This window comes from Salmo salar, chromosome ssa19 (genome assembly GCF_905237065.1).
Source record: "Salmo salar chromosome ssa19, Ssal_v3.1, whole genome shotgun sequence".
Lineage (NCBI taxonomy): Eukaryota > Metazoa > Chordata > Actinopteri > Salmoniformes > Salmonidae > Salmo > Salmo salar.
This window is the reverse complement of record NC_059460.1, coordinates 6405771-6418560: the sequence shown is the minus strand read 5'-3', so window position 1 is coordinate 6418560 and position 12790 is coordinate 6405771. Positions and strand designations below refer to the sequence as shown.

At 43.2% G+C, this 12790-nt stretch overlaps 1 protein-coding gene across 1 annotated transcript in view; it reads right to left on the bottom strand.

Moving 5' to 3' along the window:
- nhlrc2 (NHL repeat containing 2) overlaps window positions 1–12790 on the bottom strand; it is a 72381-nt gene that overhangs the window by 57280 nt on the left and 2311 nt on the right. The window contains exons 2-4 of the mRNA XM_014157076.2: window positions 11969–12121; window positions 2349–2398; window positions 68–473 (exon numbers count right to left, since the gene is read on the bottom strand). Of these exons, the coding sequence (XP_014012551.1) occupies window positions 68–473; window positions 2349–2398; window positions 11969–12121 (609 nt within the window). The remainder of the gene's footprint in view (window positions 1–67; window positions 474–2348; window positions 2399–11968; window positions 12122–12790) is intronic.

Sequence of the window (12790 nt, the reverse complement as noted above, 5' to 3'; positions counted from 1 at the left end):
AATTTAGAATGTGTAAAACGGGCCATTCATCTGATTTATTTTGAGGCGATGCTCATCCAGCCCTTACCTCCTATAGAGTAAAGCACCAGCCCAATGCTGGACACCACCAGTACCCGATGATGGCCCGTATCTGCTATAGCCAGTCTCTTCCTACTGGAATCCACTGCTACCTTCCCAGGAAACAAAAGAAGTGATGGGGGCAGAGAATCCCTGTAAAGCTTGGTCCCCACAAGGTGGTCACTGAGCAGGACCTGGTCCCTGTAGTGTCGAAGGGAGGTGTTGGTGAAGAGCACTAGGCGCTCACGGTGGCCCTCTCCCACCAGCGAGAAGAGCAGGTTGCCCCTGGGCCCAATGAGCACCAGGGTGGGCCAACAGGTCACCTCCAGCTCATGCCACAGCCGAGCGTCTCCATCATTCACCACCGGGTGGGTGATGTTGTAGCGGAGCACAGCGCTCCGCACGTTCTGCAGCACCTTGAACAGGAGGTCAAATCCATTCCACTTAGTAAAACATTATATGGTTAATGGTATAGTTGACTTGAATTACAATATTACTTGCAGTTTCCATACACACACACAGACTTTGGACTTGTTTACCTACTTAGCTACTACCTCCAACAACTAACATTTCAATGTTATGCAAATAAGATTTTTCTACCATTCACTTTTATTGTTTTTGTTCAGTGCCAATGTTAGCAAATAGTACTAGTGACTATGCATACACACCCAGAGTGTGGATTGCAATCTGGCCTGGTCCTGTTCGAGTAGTTTCGAGGCAAGGAATTTTTAAAGTACCATGACTTAAATGGTGTTTAAACTATCCCTTTAACCTGTCTGGGCTAGGGGGAAGTATTTTCACGGCCGGATGAAAAACGTACCCAATTTAAACAGGTTACTACTCTGGCCCAGAAACTACAATATGCATATTATTAGTAGATTTGGATAGAAAACACTGAAGTTTCTAAAACTGTTTGAATGGTGTCTGTGAGTATAACAGAACTCATAGGGCAGGCAAAAACCTGAGAAAAATTCAAGCAGGAAGTGGAAAGTCTGAGAATTGTAGTTCTTTTGATTCTCTATCGAAGCTACAGTGTCTGTGGGGGACGTTGCACTTCCTAAGGCTTCCATTGGCTGTCTAAAGCCTTCAGAAAGTGGTTTGAGCATTTTCCTGTCACTGGGCAGATAATAGGAGCTCAGTTACTGAGTGGTCTGCCTGGCAACAAAGGGATTGGCTATACACGAGCACGCCGTTCCTTCTTTTTCTTCTTGAATGAATATGCTATTGTCCGGTTGGAATATTATCGCAATTTTACGTTAAAAATACCATAAAGATTGATTTTAAACAGCGTTTGACATGCTTCTAAGTACGGTAATGGAACATTTTGACTTTGTCTTTCGTTCCGCACTCGCGCGTTATGCCTTTGGATAAGTGATCTGTACGCACGAACAAAACGGCAGTATTTGTACATAAATATGGATTATTTTGAACAAAAACAACATTTCTTGTGGAAGTAGCAGTCCTGGGAGTGCATTCTGACGAAGATCAGCAAAGGTAAGAGAATATTTATAATACTAATTCTGAGTTTACATTGCCCCGAACTTGGCGGGTGTCTGAATAGCTCGCCGTGATGGCTGAGCTATGTACTCAGAATATTGAAAAATGTGCTTTCTCCGTAAAGCTATTTTAAAATCTGACACAGCGGTTGCATCCAGGAGTAGTCCATCTATAATTCTTCAAATAATTGTTGTGTATTTTGTCAACGTTTATGATGAGTATTTTTGTAAATTGATGTGCACATTCACCGGACGTTTTGGTGGGAATACATTTTCTGGACATCACGCGCCAATGTAAAATGCTGTTTTTGGATATAAATATGAACTTTATCGAACAAAACATACATGTATTGTGTAACATAATGTCCTAGGAGTGTCATCGGATGAAGATCGTCAAAGGTTAGTGCTTCATTTAGCTGTGTTTTGGGTTTTATTGACACATGTCCTTGCTTGGAAAATGGCTGTGTGATTATTTTTGTCTATGTACTCTCCTAACATAATCTAATGTTTTGCTTTAGCTGTAAAGCCATTTTGAAATCGGACAATGTGGTTAGATTAACGAGAATTGTATCTTTAAAATGGTGTAAAATAGTTGTATGTTTGAGAAAGTTGAATTATGACATTTTGTTGTTTTTGAATTTTCCGCCCTGATATTTCACTGGCTGTGTCCCGCAGGTGGGACGCTAGCGTCCCACATAGCCAATAGAAATTAATAATGGAGAAGCTGTGTTGCAATATTAATGAAGAATGTAATTAAGATCACATTTCTTAAAATAAAACATGAAAATGGCTTACCTTTTCGTTGGGGAACTTGGCAGAGTGGACACCCACGATAACAAGCCCATCTTAAAAGAGAGAAACAGATGGAGGGGAGGGAAAGAGAATGTGAAACAGGGGGAAAATAAAATCATATCAGGATTGATCATGAACAGTTATATCCCGTTCATACCCAAACAAAATCCTGCAATCTTTACCATACCATCTTCTTTATACCGCCTTTTCTTTATATCTGAAAGGTGTAGCCGGGAACCAACGCGGTACATTAAATTCCACCAACGGCTCTGAAACCCGAGCTTTAAAAACATTTCTAGGCTTTGGGACGACGCTCAATTGTGAGCCAATCACAAAGCTTCACAGAAATGCTTTTAATGCATTTATTCTCTCCTTTTAAATGCAAACTCATAAAAAAAAAGAAACGTCCTCTCACTGTCAACTGCGTTTATTTTCAGCAAACTTAACATGTGTAAATATTTGTATGAACATAAAATTCCACAACTGAGACATAAACTGAACAACTTCCACAGACATGTGACTAACATAAATGGAATAATGTGTCCCTGAACAAAGGGGGGGGGTCAAAATCAAAAGTCAGTATCTTTGTGTGGCCACCAGCTGCAATAAGTAATGCAGTGCACCAGATTAGCCAGTTCTTGCTCTGAGATGTTACCCCACTCTTCCACCAAGGCACCTGCAAGTTCCTTGACATTTCTGGGGGGGAAATGGCCCTAGCCCTCACCCTCCGATCCAACAGGTCCCAGACATGCTCAATGGGATCCTGGCTCTTCGCTGGCTATGGCAGAACACTGACATTCCTGTCTTGCAGGAAATCACGCACAGAACGAGCAGTATGGCTGGTGACATTGTCATGCTGGAGGGTCATGTCAAGATGAGCCTGCAGGAAGGGTACCACATGGGGGAGGAGGATGTCTTCCCTGTAACGCACAGCGTTGAGATTGCCTGCAATGACAACAAGCTCAGTCCGATGATGCTGTGACACACTGCCCCAGACCATGACGGACCCTCCACCTCCAAATCGATCCCGCTCCAGAGTACAGGCCTCGGTGTAACGCTCATTCCTTTGATGAAACGCGAATCCGACCATCACCCCTGGTGAGACAAAATCGCGACTCGTCAGTGAAGAGCACTTTTTGCCAGTTCTGTCTGGTCCAGCGACAGTGGATTCGTGCCCATAGGCGACGTTGTTGCCGGTGATGTCTGGTGAGGACCTGCCTTACAACAGGCCTACAAGCCCTCAGTCCAGCCTCTCTCAGCCTATTGCGGACAGTCTGAGCACTGATGGAGGGATTGTGCGTGTCCCGCAGGTGTGATGTTCAGATGTAACGATCCTGTGCAGGTGTTGTTACACGTGGTCTGCCGCTGCGAGGACGATCAGCTGTCCGTACCGTCTTCCTGTCTTTCGCTGAGTTTATATAGTTCTGTCCTTGAGCTCTATTAATGTTCACTATTATGTCATATTTAGATAACTGTCTGCTGCTGCTATTAAAAAAAATTATAATCAGATGGCGAGGCCGTTAGTTAGTAAGCTATCAATGTGCATAATATCTAACAAGCGGAGAGAGGGTAGGGAAAAAAAAATAATTAAACATGGATCTGCATATTTTCTTTTACCAAAAAAAGCCAAATTTGATTTCTATACACAATAGGAAACAGAAGAGTCTAAAGGGCTCTACACAGTCTACGGATGCGGTTTGTACACTCACTGTCATTGCTGATTAAACAAATATCCTGATGTGGCTCTGAATTTAAAGGGAGAATCTGCAGTTGCTACATCCATTTTTTTTTTTTTTTACTTTTAAAATTAATGATATACAGTTTAGGTCAAATATATAGGCACCATTACATAAGGAGATGCACTGCAGTATTTAATGCAGCTGGTTGCCACACCAGATACTGACTGTTAAACTTGTTCAGTTTATGTCTCAGTTGTTGAATCTTGTTACGTTCATACAAATATTTACACATGTTAAGTTTGCTGAAAATAAACGCAGTTAACAGTGAGGATGTTTCTTTTTTTGCTGAGTTTATTTATCTTTTTTTCTTTGTATATATTTTTAATCTCATTTTCCATCTACGGAAACACATACTCTCTTGCAACCCGCCTCACCCAATGTGGTATCTGGGATCTGCTATTTTTAACACTTTAGAACAGGAACCAGACGCAAGCCAGCTAACTAGTTAGTAGTCAGTTAGCCACTGCTAGCGGTCATCTCTGTTAACTCGGACATCTGCCAGCCTCAGCCAGGTCAACTCTTGCCAGCCTGCACAGTGCGATATCAAGCCAGAGCATATCGGACTGCTTTTTCTCGACCACATCTCCGGATTCCTACCACAAGCTCTGAACCTTTCCACCGGATCATCGCAGCTAGCTAGCTGTTATCCGAGTGGTTACTCCTGGCTAACGTCTCTGTCCCGAAGCAAGCACCAGTTAGCCTGGAGCTAGCCTCGAACTAGGCCCATCTCCCGGCTAGCCGAAGAGATCCTGGGCTTCAATTACCTCATTTGCCAATTGGCCTGGTCCCTTTTCTGCCGACACGGAGCCCAGCCGATCCATCACGACTGATCTGCCGATTAAACCGTCTGAGGGGGTTTCAACAGGCTCTCCCATTGCGACGTCCCCCTGAGGGCCATCTGCTAGCCTGCTGCTAGCCCCGGCCTGCTAGCTGTCTGAATCGACGTGCCTCCAGCTCGCCTAGCTACTCACTGGACCCTATGATCACTCAGCTACACATGCCTCTCCCTAATGTCAATATGACTTGTCTATTGCTGTTTTGGTTAGTATTTTTGTCTTATTTCACTGTAGAGCCTCCAGCCCTGCTCAATATGCCTTAGCTAGCACTTATGTTCCACCCCCCACACATGCGGTGACCGCACCTGGCTTAAATGGTGACAATATCTCTCTCATCGTCACTCAATGCCTAGGATTACCTCAACTGTACTCACATCCTACCATACCCTTGTCTGTACATTACGCCTTGAATCTATTCTTCCACACCCAGAAACCTGCTCCTTTTACTCTCTGTTCTGAACCCACTAGACGACCAGTTAATTTAGCCTTTAGCCGTACTCTTATCCTACTCCTCCTCTGTTCCTCTGCTGATATAGAGGTTAACCCAGGCCCTGCAGCCCCCAGCATCACTCCCATTCTCCAGGCGCTCTCATTTGTTGACTTCTGTAACCATAAAAGCATTGGTTTCATGCATGTTAACATTAGAAGCCTCCTCCCTAAGTTTGTTTTACTCACCACTTTAGCACACTCTGCCAACCTGGATATCCTAGCCGTGTCTGAATCCTGGTTTAGGAACGCCACCAAAAATCCTGACATTTCCATCCCTAACTATAACATTTTCCGACATGATAGAACTGCCAAAGGGGGCGGAGTTGCAATCTACTGCAGAGATTGACAGAACTCTGCAGGCTTACTATCCAGGTCTGTACCCAAACAATTCGAGCTTCTACTTTTAAAAATCCACCATTCCAGAAACAAGTCTCTCACCGTTGCCGCTTGTTATAGACCCCCGTCAGCCCCCAGCTGTGCCCTGGACACCATAGGTGAATTGATCACCCCCCATCTATCTTCAGAGTTCATACTGTTAGGTGACCTAAACTGGGACATGCTTAACACCTCGGCCATCCTACAATCTAAGCAAGATGCTCTCAATCTCACACAAATTATCAAGGAACCTAACAGGTACAACCCTAAATCCGTAACCATGGGCACCCTCTTAGATATTATACAGACCAACTTGCCCTCTAAATACACCTCTGCTGTCTTCAACCAGGATCTCAGTGATCACTGCCTCATTGCCTGCGTGTGTAATGGGTCCGCGGTCAAACGACCACCCCTCATTACTGTCAAACGCTCCCTAAAACACTTCAGCGAGCAGGCCTTTCTAATCGACATGGCCCGGATATCCTGGAAGGATATTGACCTCCTCCCGTCAGTAGAGGATGCCTGGTTGCTCTTCAAAAGTGCTTTCCTCTCCATTTTAAATAAGCATGCCCCATTCTAAAAATGTATAGCCAGGAACAGATATAACCCCTGGTTCACCCCAGACTTGACTGCTCTTGACCAGCACAAAAACATCCTGTGGCGTTCTGCATTAGCATCGAATAGCCCCCGCAATATGCAACTTTTCAGGGAAGTCAGGATTCAGGAACCAATATACTCAGTCAGTTTGAAAAAGTTAACCTTAGCTTTCCTAACAGAAATTTGCTTCCTGTGCAATAATGCCAAATAGTTTTGGGACACGGTAAAGTCCATGGAGAATAAGAGCACCTCCTCCCAGCTGCCCACTGCACGGAGGATAGGAAACACTGTCACCACCGATAAATCTACAATAATCAATCATTTTTTAAATCATTTTATTTTACCACTTTTTTCTCCCCAATTTCGTGGTATCCAATTGGTAGTAGTTACAGTCGTCTCATCGCTGCAACTCCAGTACGGACTCGGGAGAGGCGAAGGTCGAGAGCCATGCGTCCTTCGAAACACAACTTAACCTAGCCGCATTGCTTCTTGACACAATGCACATCCAACCCGGAAGCCAGCCGCACCAATGAGTCGGAGGAAACACCGTACACCTGCCGACCTAGTCAGCGCCCGCCACAGGAGTCACTAGTGCGCGATGAGACAAGGATATCGCTGCCGGCCAAACCCTCCCTAACCCGGACGACGCTGGGCCAATTGTGCATTGCCCCATGGACCTCCCGGTTGCGGCCGGCTGCGACAGAGCCTGGGCTCGAACCCAGAATCTCTGGTGGCACAGCTAGCACTGCGATGCCTTACACCACTGCGCCACCCGGGAGGCCTGATAATCGATCATTTCAATAAGCATTTTCCACAGCTGGCCAAGCTTTCCACCTGGCTACCCCTACCCTGGCCAACAATTTAGCACCACCTGCAGCAACTTGTCCAAATCCCCCCACTTCTCCTTCACCCAAATCCAGACAGCTGATGTTCTGAAAGAACTTCAAAATCTGGATCCCTACAGATCACCGACCATTTCGAATCCCACCGTACCTTCTCCACTATATGCAATCTGGTTTCCGAGCTGGTCATGGATGCACCTCAGCCACGCTCGAGGTCCTAAACGATATCATAACCGCCATCGATAAAAGACAGTACTGTGCAGCCGTCTTCGACCTGGCCCAGGCTTTCAACTATCAATCACCGCATTCTTATCGGCAGACTCAATAGCATTGGCATCTCAAATGACTGTCTCGCCTGGTTCACCAACTACTTCTCAGATAGAGTTCACTGTGTCAAATTGGAGGGCCTATTGTGCGGACGTCTGGCAGTCTCTTTGGGGGTGCCACAGGGTTATATTCTCGGGCCGACTCTTCTCTGTATATATCAATGATGTCGCTCTTGCTGCTGGTGATTCTCTGATCCACCTCTACACAGACGACACCATTCTGTATACATCTGGCCCTTCTTTGGACACTGTGCTAACAAACCTCCAAACGAGCTTCAACGCCATACAACACGCCTCCAACTGCTTTTAAATGCTAGTAAAACTAAGTGCATGCTCATTAACCGATTGCTGCCCGCACCCTCCCGTTCTGTCCTAGAATATGTGGACAACTACATATACCTAGGTGTCTGGTTAGACTGTAAACTCTCCTTCCAGACTCACATTAAGCATCTCCAATCCAAAATTAAATCTAGAATTGGCTTCCTATTTCGCAACAAAGCCTCCTTCACTCATGCCGCCAAACATACCCTTGTAAAACTGACTATCCTACCGATCCTTGACTTTGGCAATGTCATTTACAAAATAGCCCCCAACACTCTACTCAGCAAACTGAATGTAGTCTATCACAGGGCCATCCATTTTATCACCAGAGCACCATATACTACCCACCACTGTGACCTGTATGCTCTCGTTGGCTGGCCCTCACTACATACCCTTCACCAAACCCACTGGCTCCAGGTCATCTATAAGTCTTTGCTAGGCAAAGCCCCGCCTTATCTCAGCTCACTGGTCACCATAGCAACACCCACCTATAGCACGCGCTCCAGTAGGTATATGTCACTGGTCCTCCCCAAAGCCAACACTTCCTTTGGCCGCCTTTCCATCCAGTTCACTGCTGCCAATGACTGGAACGGATTGCAAAAATCTCTGAACCTGGAGTCTTACATCTCCCTCTCTAACTTTAAGCATCAGCTGTCAGAGCAGCTTACCGATCACTGTACCTGTACACAGCCAATCTGTAAAATAGCACACCTGACTACCTCATCCCCATATTATTACTTACCCTTTTTCACCCCAGTATCTCTACTTGCACATCATCATCTGCACATCTATCACTCCAGTATTAATGATACATTTTTATTATTTTCGCCTCTATGGCCTATTTATTGCCTTCCTCCCTACATTTTCACACACTGTACATAGATTTTTCTATTTTTCTTTTCTGTTATTGACTGTACGTTTGTTTATATGTAACTGTGTTGTTTTTGTCACACTGCTTTGCTTTAGCTTGGCATGGTCGCAGTTGTAAATGAGAACTTGTTCTCCACTGGCCTACCTGTTTAAATAAAAGGTGAAATAAAAAATACAAGTTAAGAAACTTCGGTATGGCAATTTTTTGCCTTAGCTATTGCAGGCCTATGAAGGCAGTGAAACCAGCGCTCCAACTGTCTCCGACAGTTGAACTTGAGGAATAATGTTTTAGGCCTACCAGAGTTGCTCCTTTAATCCTTTAGTCCTAATAATGATCGAAAATGTATGAATTAGCCTCCTTCTGTACACCTATATCTGTATCTGCAACGATAAAGAAATGTCAGTGTCGGGAACATGGCGCCGGCATTCTTTCTCTCGGTCTTTCTAGGCCGGGCTAGGCCTAAGCTTCCATTCCGTTATTGACATTTTTTGGATATTAATATCATACAGTGGACATCTACAGGCCTATATGCATGCAATGCCCCAATGCATTTGTGTTCAAATCTCCGACAGCTGAACCGTGAGGTGGACAATTGTTTGAAGAAAGTAAAAACCAATTAAACAATAGGCTATGAAGTTTTAAATATGCAACACATCGAAACAAAACAAATAGTTTTTGGGGTAATTTGTTAAAGGCAGTTTAAGGACACGTAATTGTGGATAATTTGGCCAACATTGCTTGTGTATTGATGGCGCTGACACCGCCCAGTAGGAGGTCTCTTTCTACTCTCGGATCCGAACGGGTCTGTTTTTCCACTGGCCTTTTTGGAACGGGTCTGACTGTCCTCGGGTCCATTTGGAACATGTCCCCGTTTTGTGAAAATCTATTTATGCATATAGGGTCGGGTTTAAAAGCCATGGATCCATTTCGGACCGCTGCCCTGTATATACACGTCACTCATTGCTTTAAGGTATAGGTCTTCACGGGTCCAAAAATTGAAGACCTCTAGCTTGAAGCAATGAGTGACGTATTTGAAGGCCAGCGGTGCATTTGGAACCCACTACCCAACCCCTCCCCATTTTTCAGCTGGTTGTTCATAACAGCACCGTTTCTGTTTAATTGAACATTGCATTACCTTTTTTATTTTCTAACTGAACGCATCTCTGGTGACGTTCTTACTCAAATGTATTTAAATAAAATGGTGAAACCATTCAAATATTATTTACCCCTGCAAAAATAAACGGAACAAAAACTGGTTCATATCAGGCTGGTGTGTTATTTAGCAATAAACACTATAACCTGTAGCTCAACTGACGCAGCTTCGCGGATGTAAATAAATAGGCTAAAGCATGCCCATCTGTATTTGTGCTAATCATTAGCAAGATCATGACTCTTTCATCATGGGGGAACATCCTATTCCCACTTATCTCCCCCAAATGAATGAACTGCTACTATGTTACACAAAAAAATATGGTATAAGAAAACCTTTTACTCATCAAGAAACAGTCCATACAAAACACCAGCACCTGGTTTCCCTTCCATATTGAAATCAAGAAGACAAATTGGTATAAAGGAGAAATAAACCACCTTACTGCTGTGCAATGTCACACGCATCTCTATCAATAAAGACAAGGACGGGTCAATTTATTTTGTAGATTTTCTCAATTGAAATCAAAAATTAGCTCTGGAAGTATTGTGCATCAACATGATGAGTGCTTTCCCCCTACAATTTTGGCCATCACATTTGTTTTCTAAACATACTTTATTTAAAGAGGATAGGTTGCTGGATCAGAGTTTGTGAGACAGGCAGGTTGCCTCTGACTGGGGAGAGAAACAGGCTTGCTTGAGCCTACTGCCTGAGGTTCAGAGAAACAGCCCTTCTCTAATTCTGTAGCCTACTACAAACCAGTTGTTTCAAAGTTTATAATATTACCAAAGTTGTCTTTGAACTTACAAAATTCAGCCCAATTTATCCGTTGCCAATTATCACTCATTTGTCACAATTGTCAATTCGCAATAGAAACCATCTCCAATTGAAAAATACTATTTTTCTATATCATTCTTATTCGTGAATTTACGATGTTAAAATGTGACTGTACTTCTTTATTGCTTACAAGTTAGCTTACAAAAGTAAGGGTTTTGTTCAGAAGAGAGAGGAGAGAGAAAGAGAGGAGATATTGCTCTGTTCTCCTTACAAGACCTATGCAACTTTTTTCCCCTTCACAAACCACGGCCTCGAGGTCCGGGACAAACCAAGCATAACTGGCGGCGGGGGGATCCAATCATAAAATGTGGAATTGTGTAGTGTAAAGCCACCGAAAGCCAGTAGCTATGGTGGGAAAATAATTTCCAATCTATCATGGTTTATTATTGTTTAGAAAAGTATCACATTATAGCACAAGGGAGTAAGCACAACGTGCTTTGGAACTTGGTCCAAAAAAAGATAACCTGTTTAAAGATTCAGTGCCATTAGGAGTTGGTAGCAGTGACATTGCCTAAAAAGCTGGTAATAGCACACTGTGCAAATAGGATAATATTCTAAACTCAATACAGTGAGGGAAAAAAGTATTTGATCCCCTGCTGATTTTGTACGTTTGCCCACTGACAAAAGAAATGATCAGTATAATTTTAATGGTAGGTTTATTTGAACAGTGACAGACAGAATAACAACAAAAAAATCATTTTTTAATTTTATTTCCCCCATTAAAATGCAAATCAATTTATAACATTTTTGACATGCGTTTTTCTGGATTTTTTTGTTGTTATTCTGTCTCTCACTGTTCAAATAAACCTACCATAAAAAATATAGACTGATCATTTCTTTGTCAGTGGGCAAACGTACAAAATCAGCAAGGGATCAAATTCATTTTTCCCCTCAGTGTATATGGGGTCATTACTGTGCATTTTAAAAGAGGGGGCAAGAACCAGTGTGTGTGTGTGTGTGTGTGTGTGTGTGTGTGTGTGTGTGTGTGTGTCCCCCAGCAGCAGACGTGAGTGCTGCAGCTCTGTGCCAAAACATGGCTACTACTAACATAACTTCAGCACACCCGGTGTAAGTACTGTCGTTAATGCAGTAAAGGTCTGACGATGTTTTGGACACATTTGGTACAGATGTGCTTTGTATCCTTAAGTGTCCATGTATCCAAGAACTTCGACATGTTTTAATCCTTCTTGATGTAACATGATTTGTGGATTCAAATAGTGTGTGTGTATATGTGTGCGTATACCTTTGACAGAATGCTTTTTCTCCAGCTGATGCAGGTCAGGTAGGATATGGATGCAGTTTATGCAGCAGTAAGTAAAGAAGTCCAACACCACCACTTTACCAGCAAGCTCTCTTGTGAAAGAAAGGGGACCTTCTGTGTTCAGCCATTCGAGACCTGCAGAAAAATATGCATTACCAAACAGTATCATTACCATTTTACAACCAATGGTATAATGACATTCAGAGCTGTGGATGCAACATTTCATACATGTCAAATATTAATCAAGAAAGATCCTGTAGTTGCAGTGTTTGCATACTAGACGACAGTGAGAGAATGAAAATACAGCAAACATCTGAGGCCACATTCTATTTTTTTTTTTAAATATGCAGACCATTCAACACTGATTACAAAATGAGCAGCAACTGCCTGCCCATATACAGTTCAAGTCGGAAGTTTACATAGACTTAGGTTGGAGTCATTAAAACTCGTTTTTCAATGACTCCACAAATTTCTTGTTAACAAACGATAGTTTTGGCAAGTCGGTTAGGACATCTACTTTGTGCATGACACAAGTAATTTTTCCAACAATTGTTTACAGACAGATGATTTCACTTATAATTCACTGTATCACAATTCCCGTGGATCAGAAGTTTACATACACTAAGTTGACTGTGCCTTTAAACAGTTTCGAAAATTCCAGAAAATGATGTCATGGCTATAGAAGGTTCTGATAGGCTAATTGACGTCATTTGAGTCAATTGGAGGTGTACCTGTGAATGTATTTCAAGGCCTACCTTCAAACTCAGTGCCTCTTTGCTTGACATCATGAGAAAATCAAAAGAA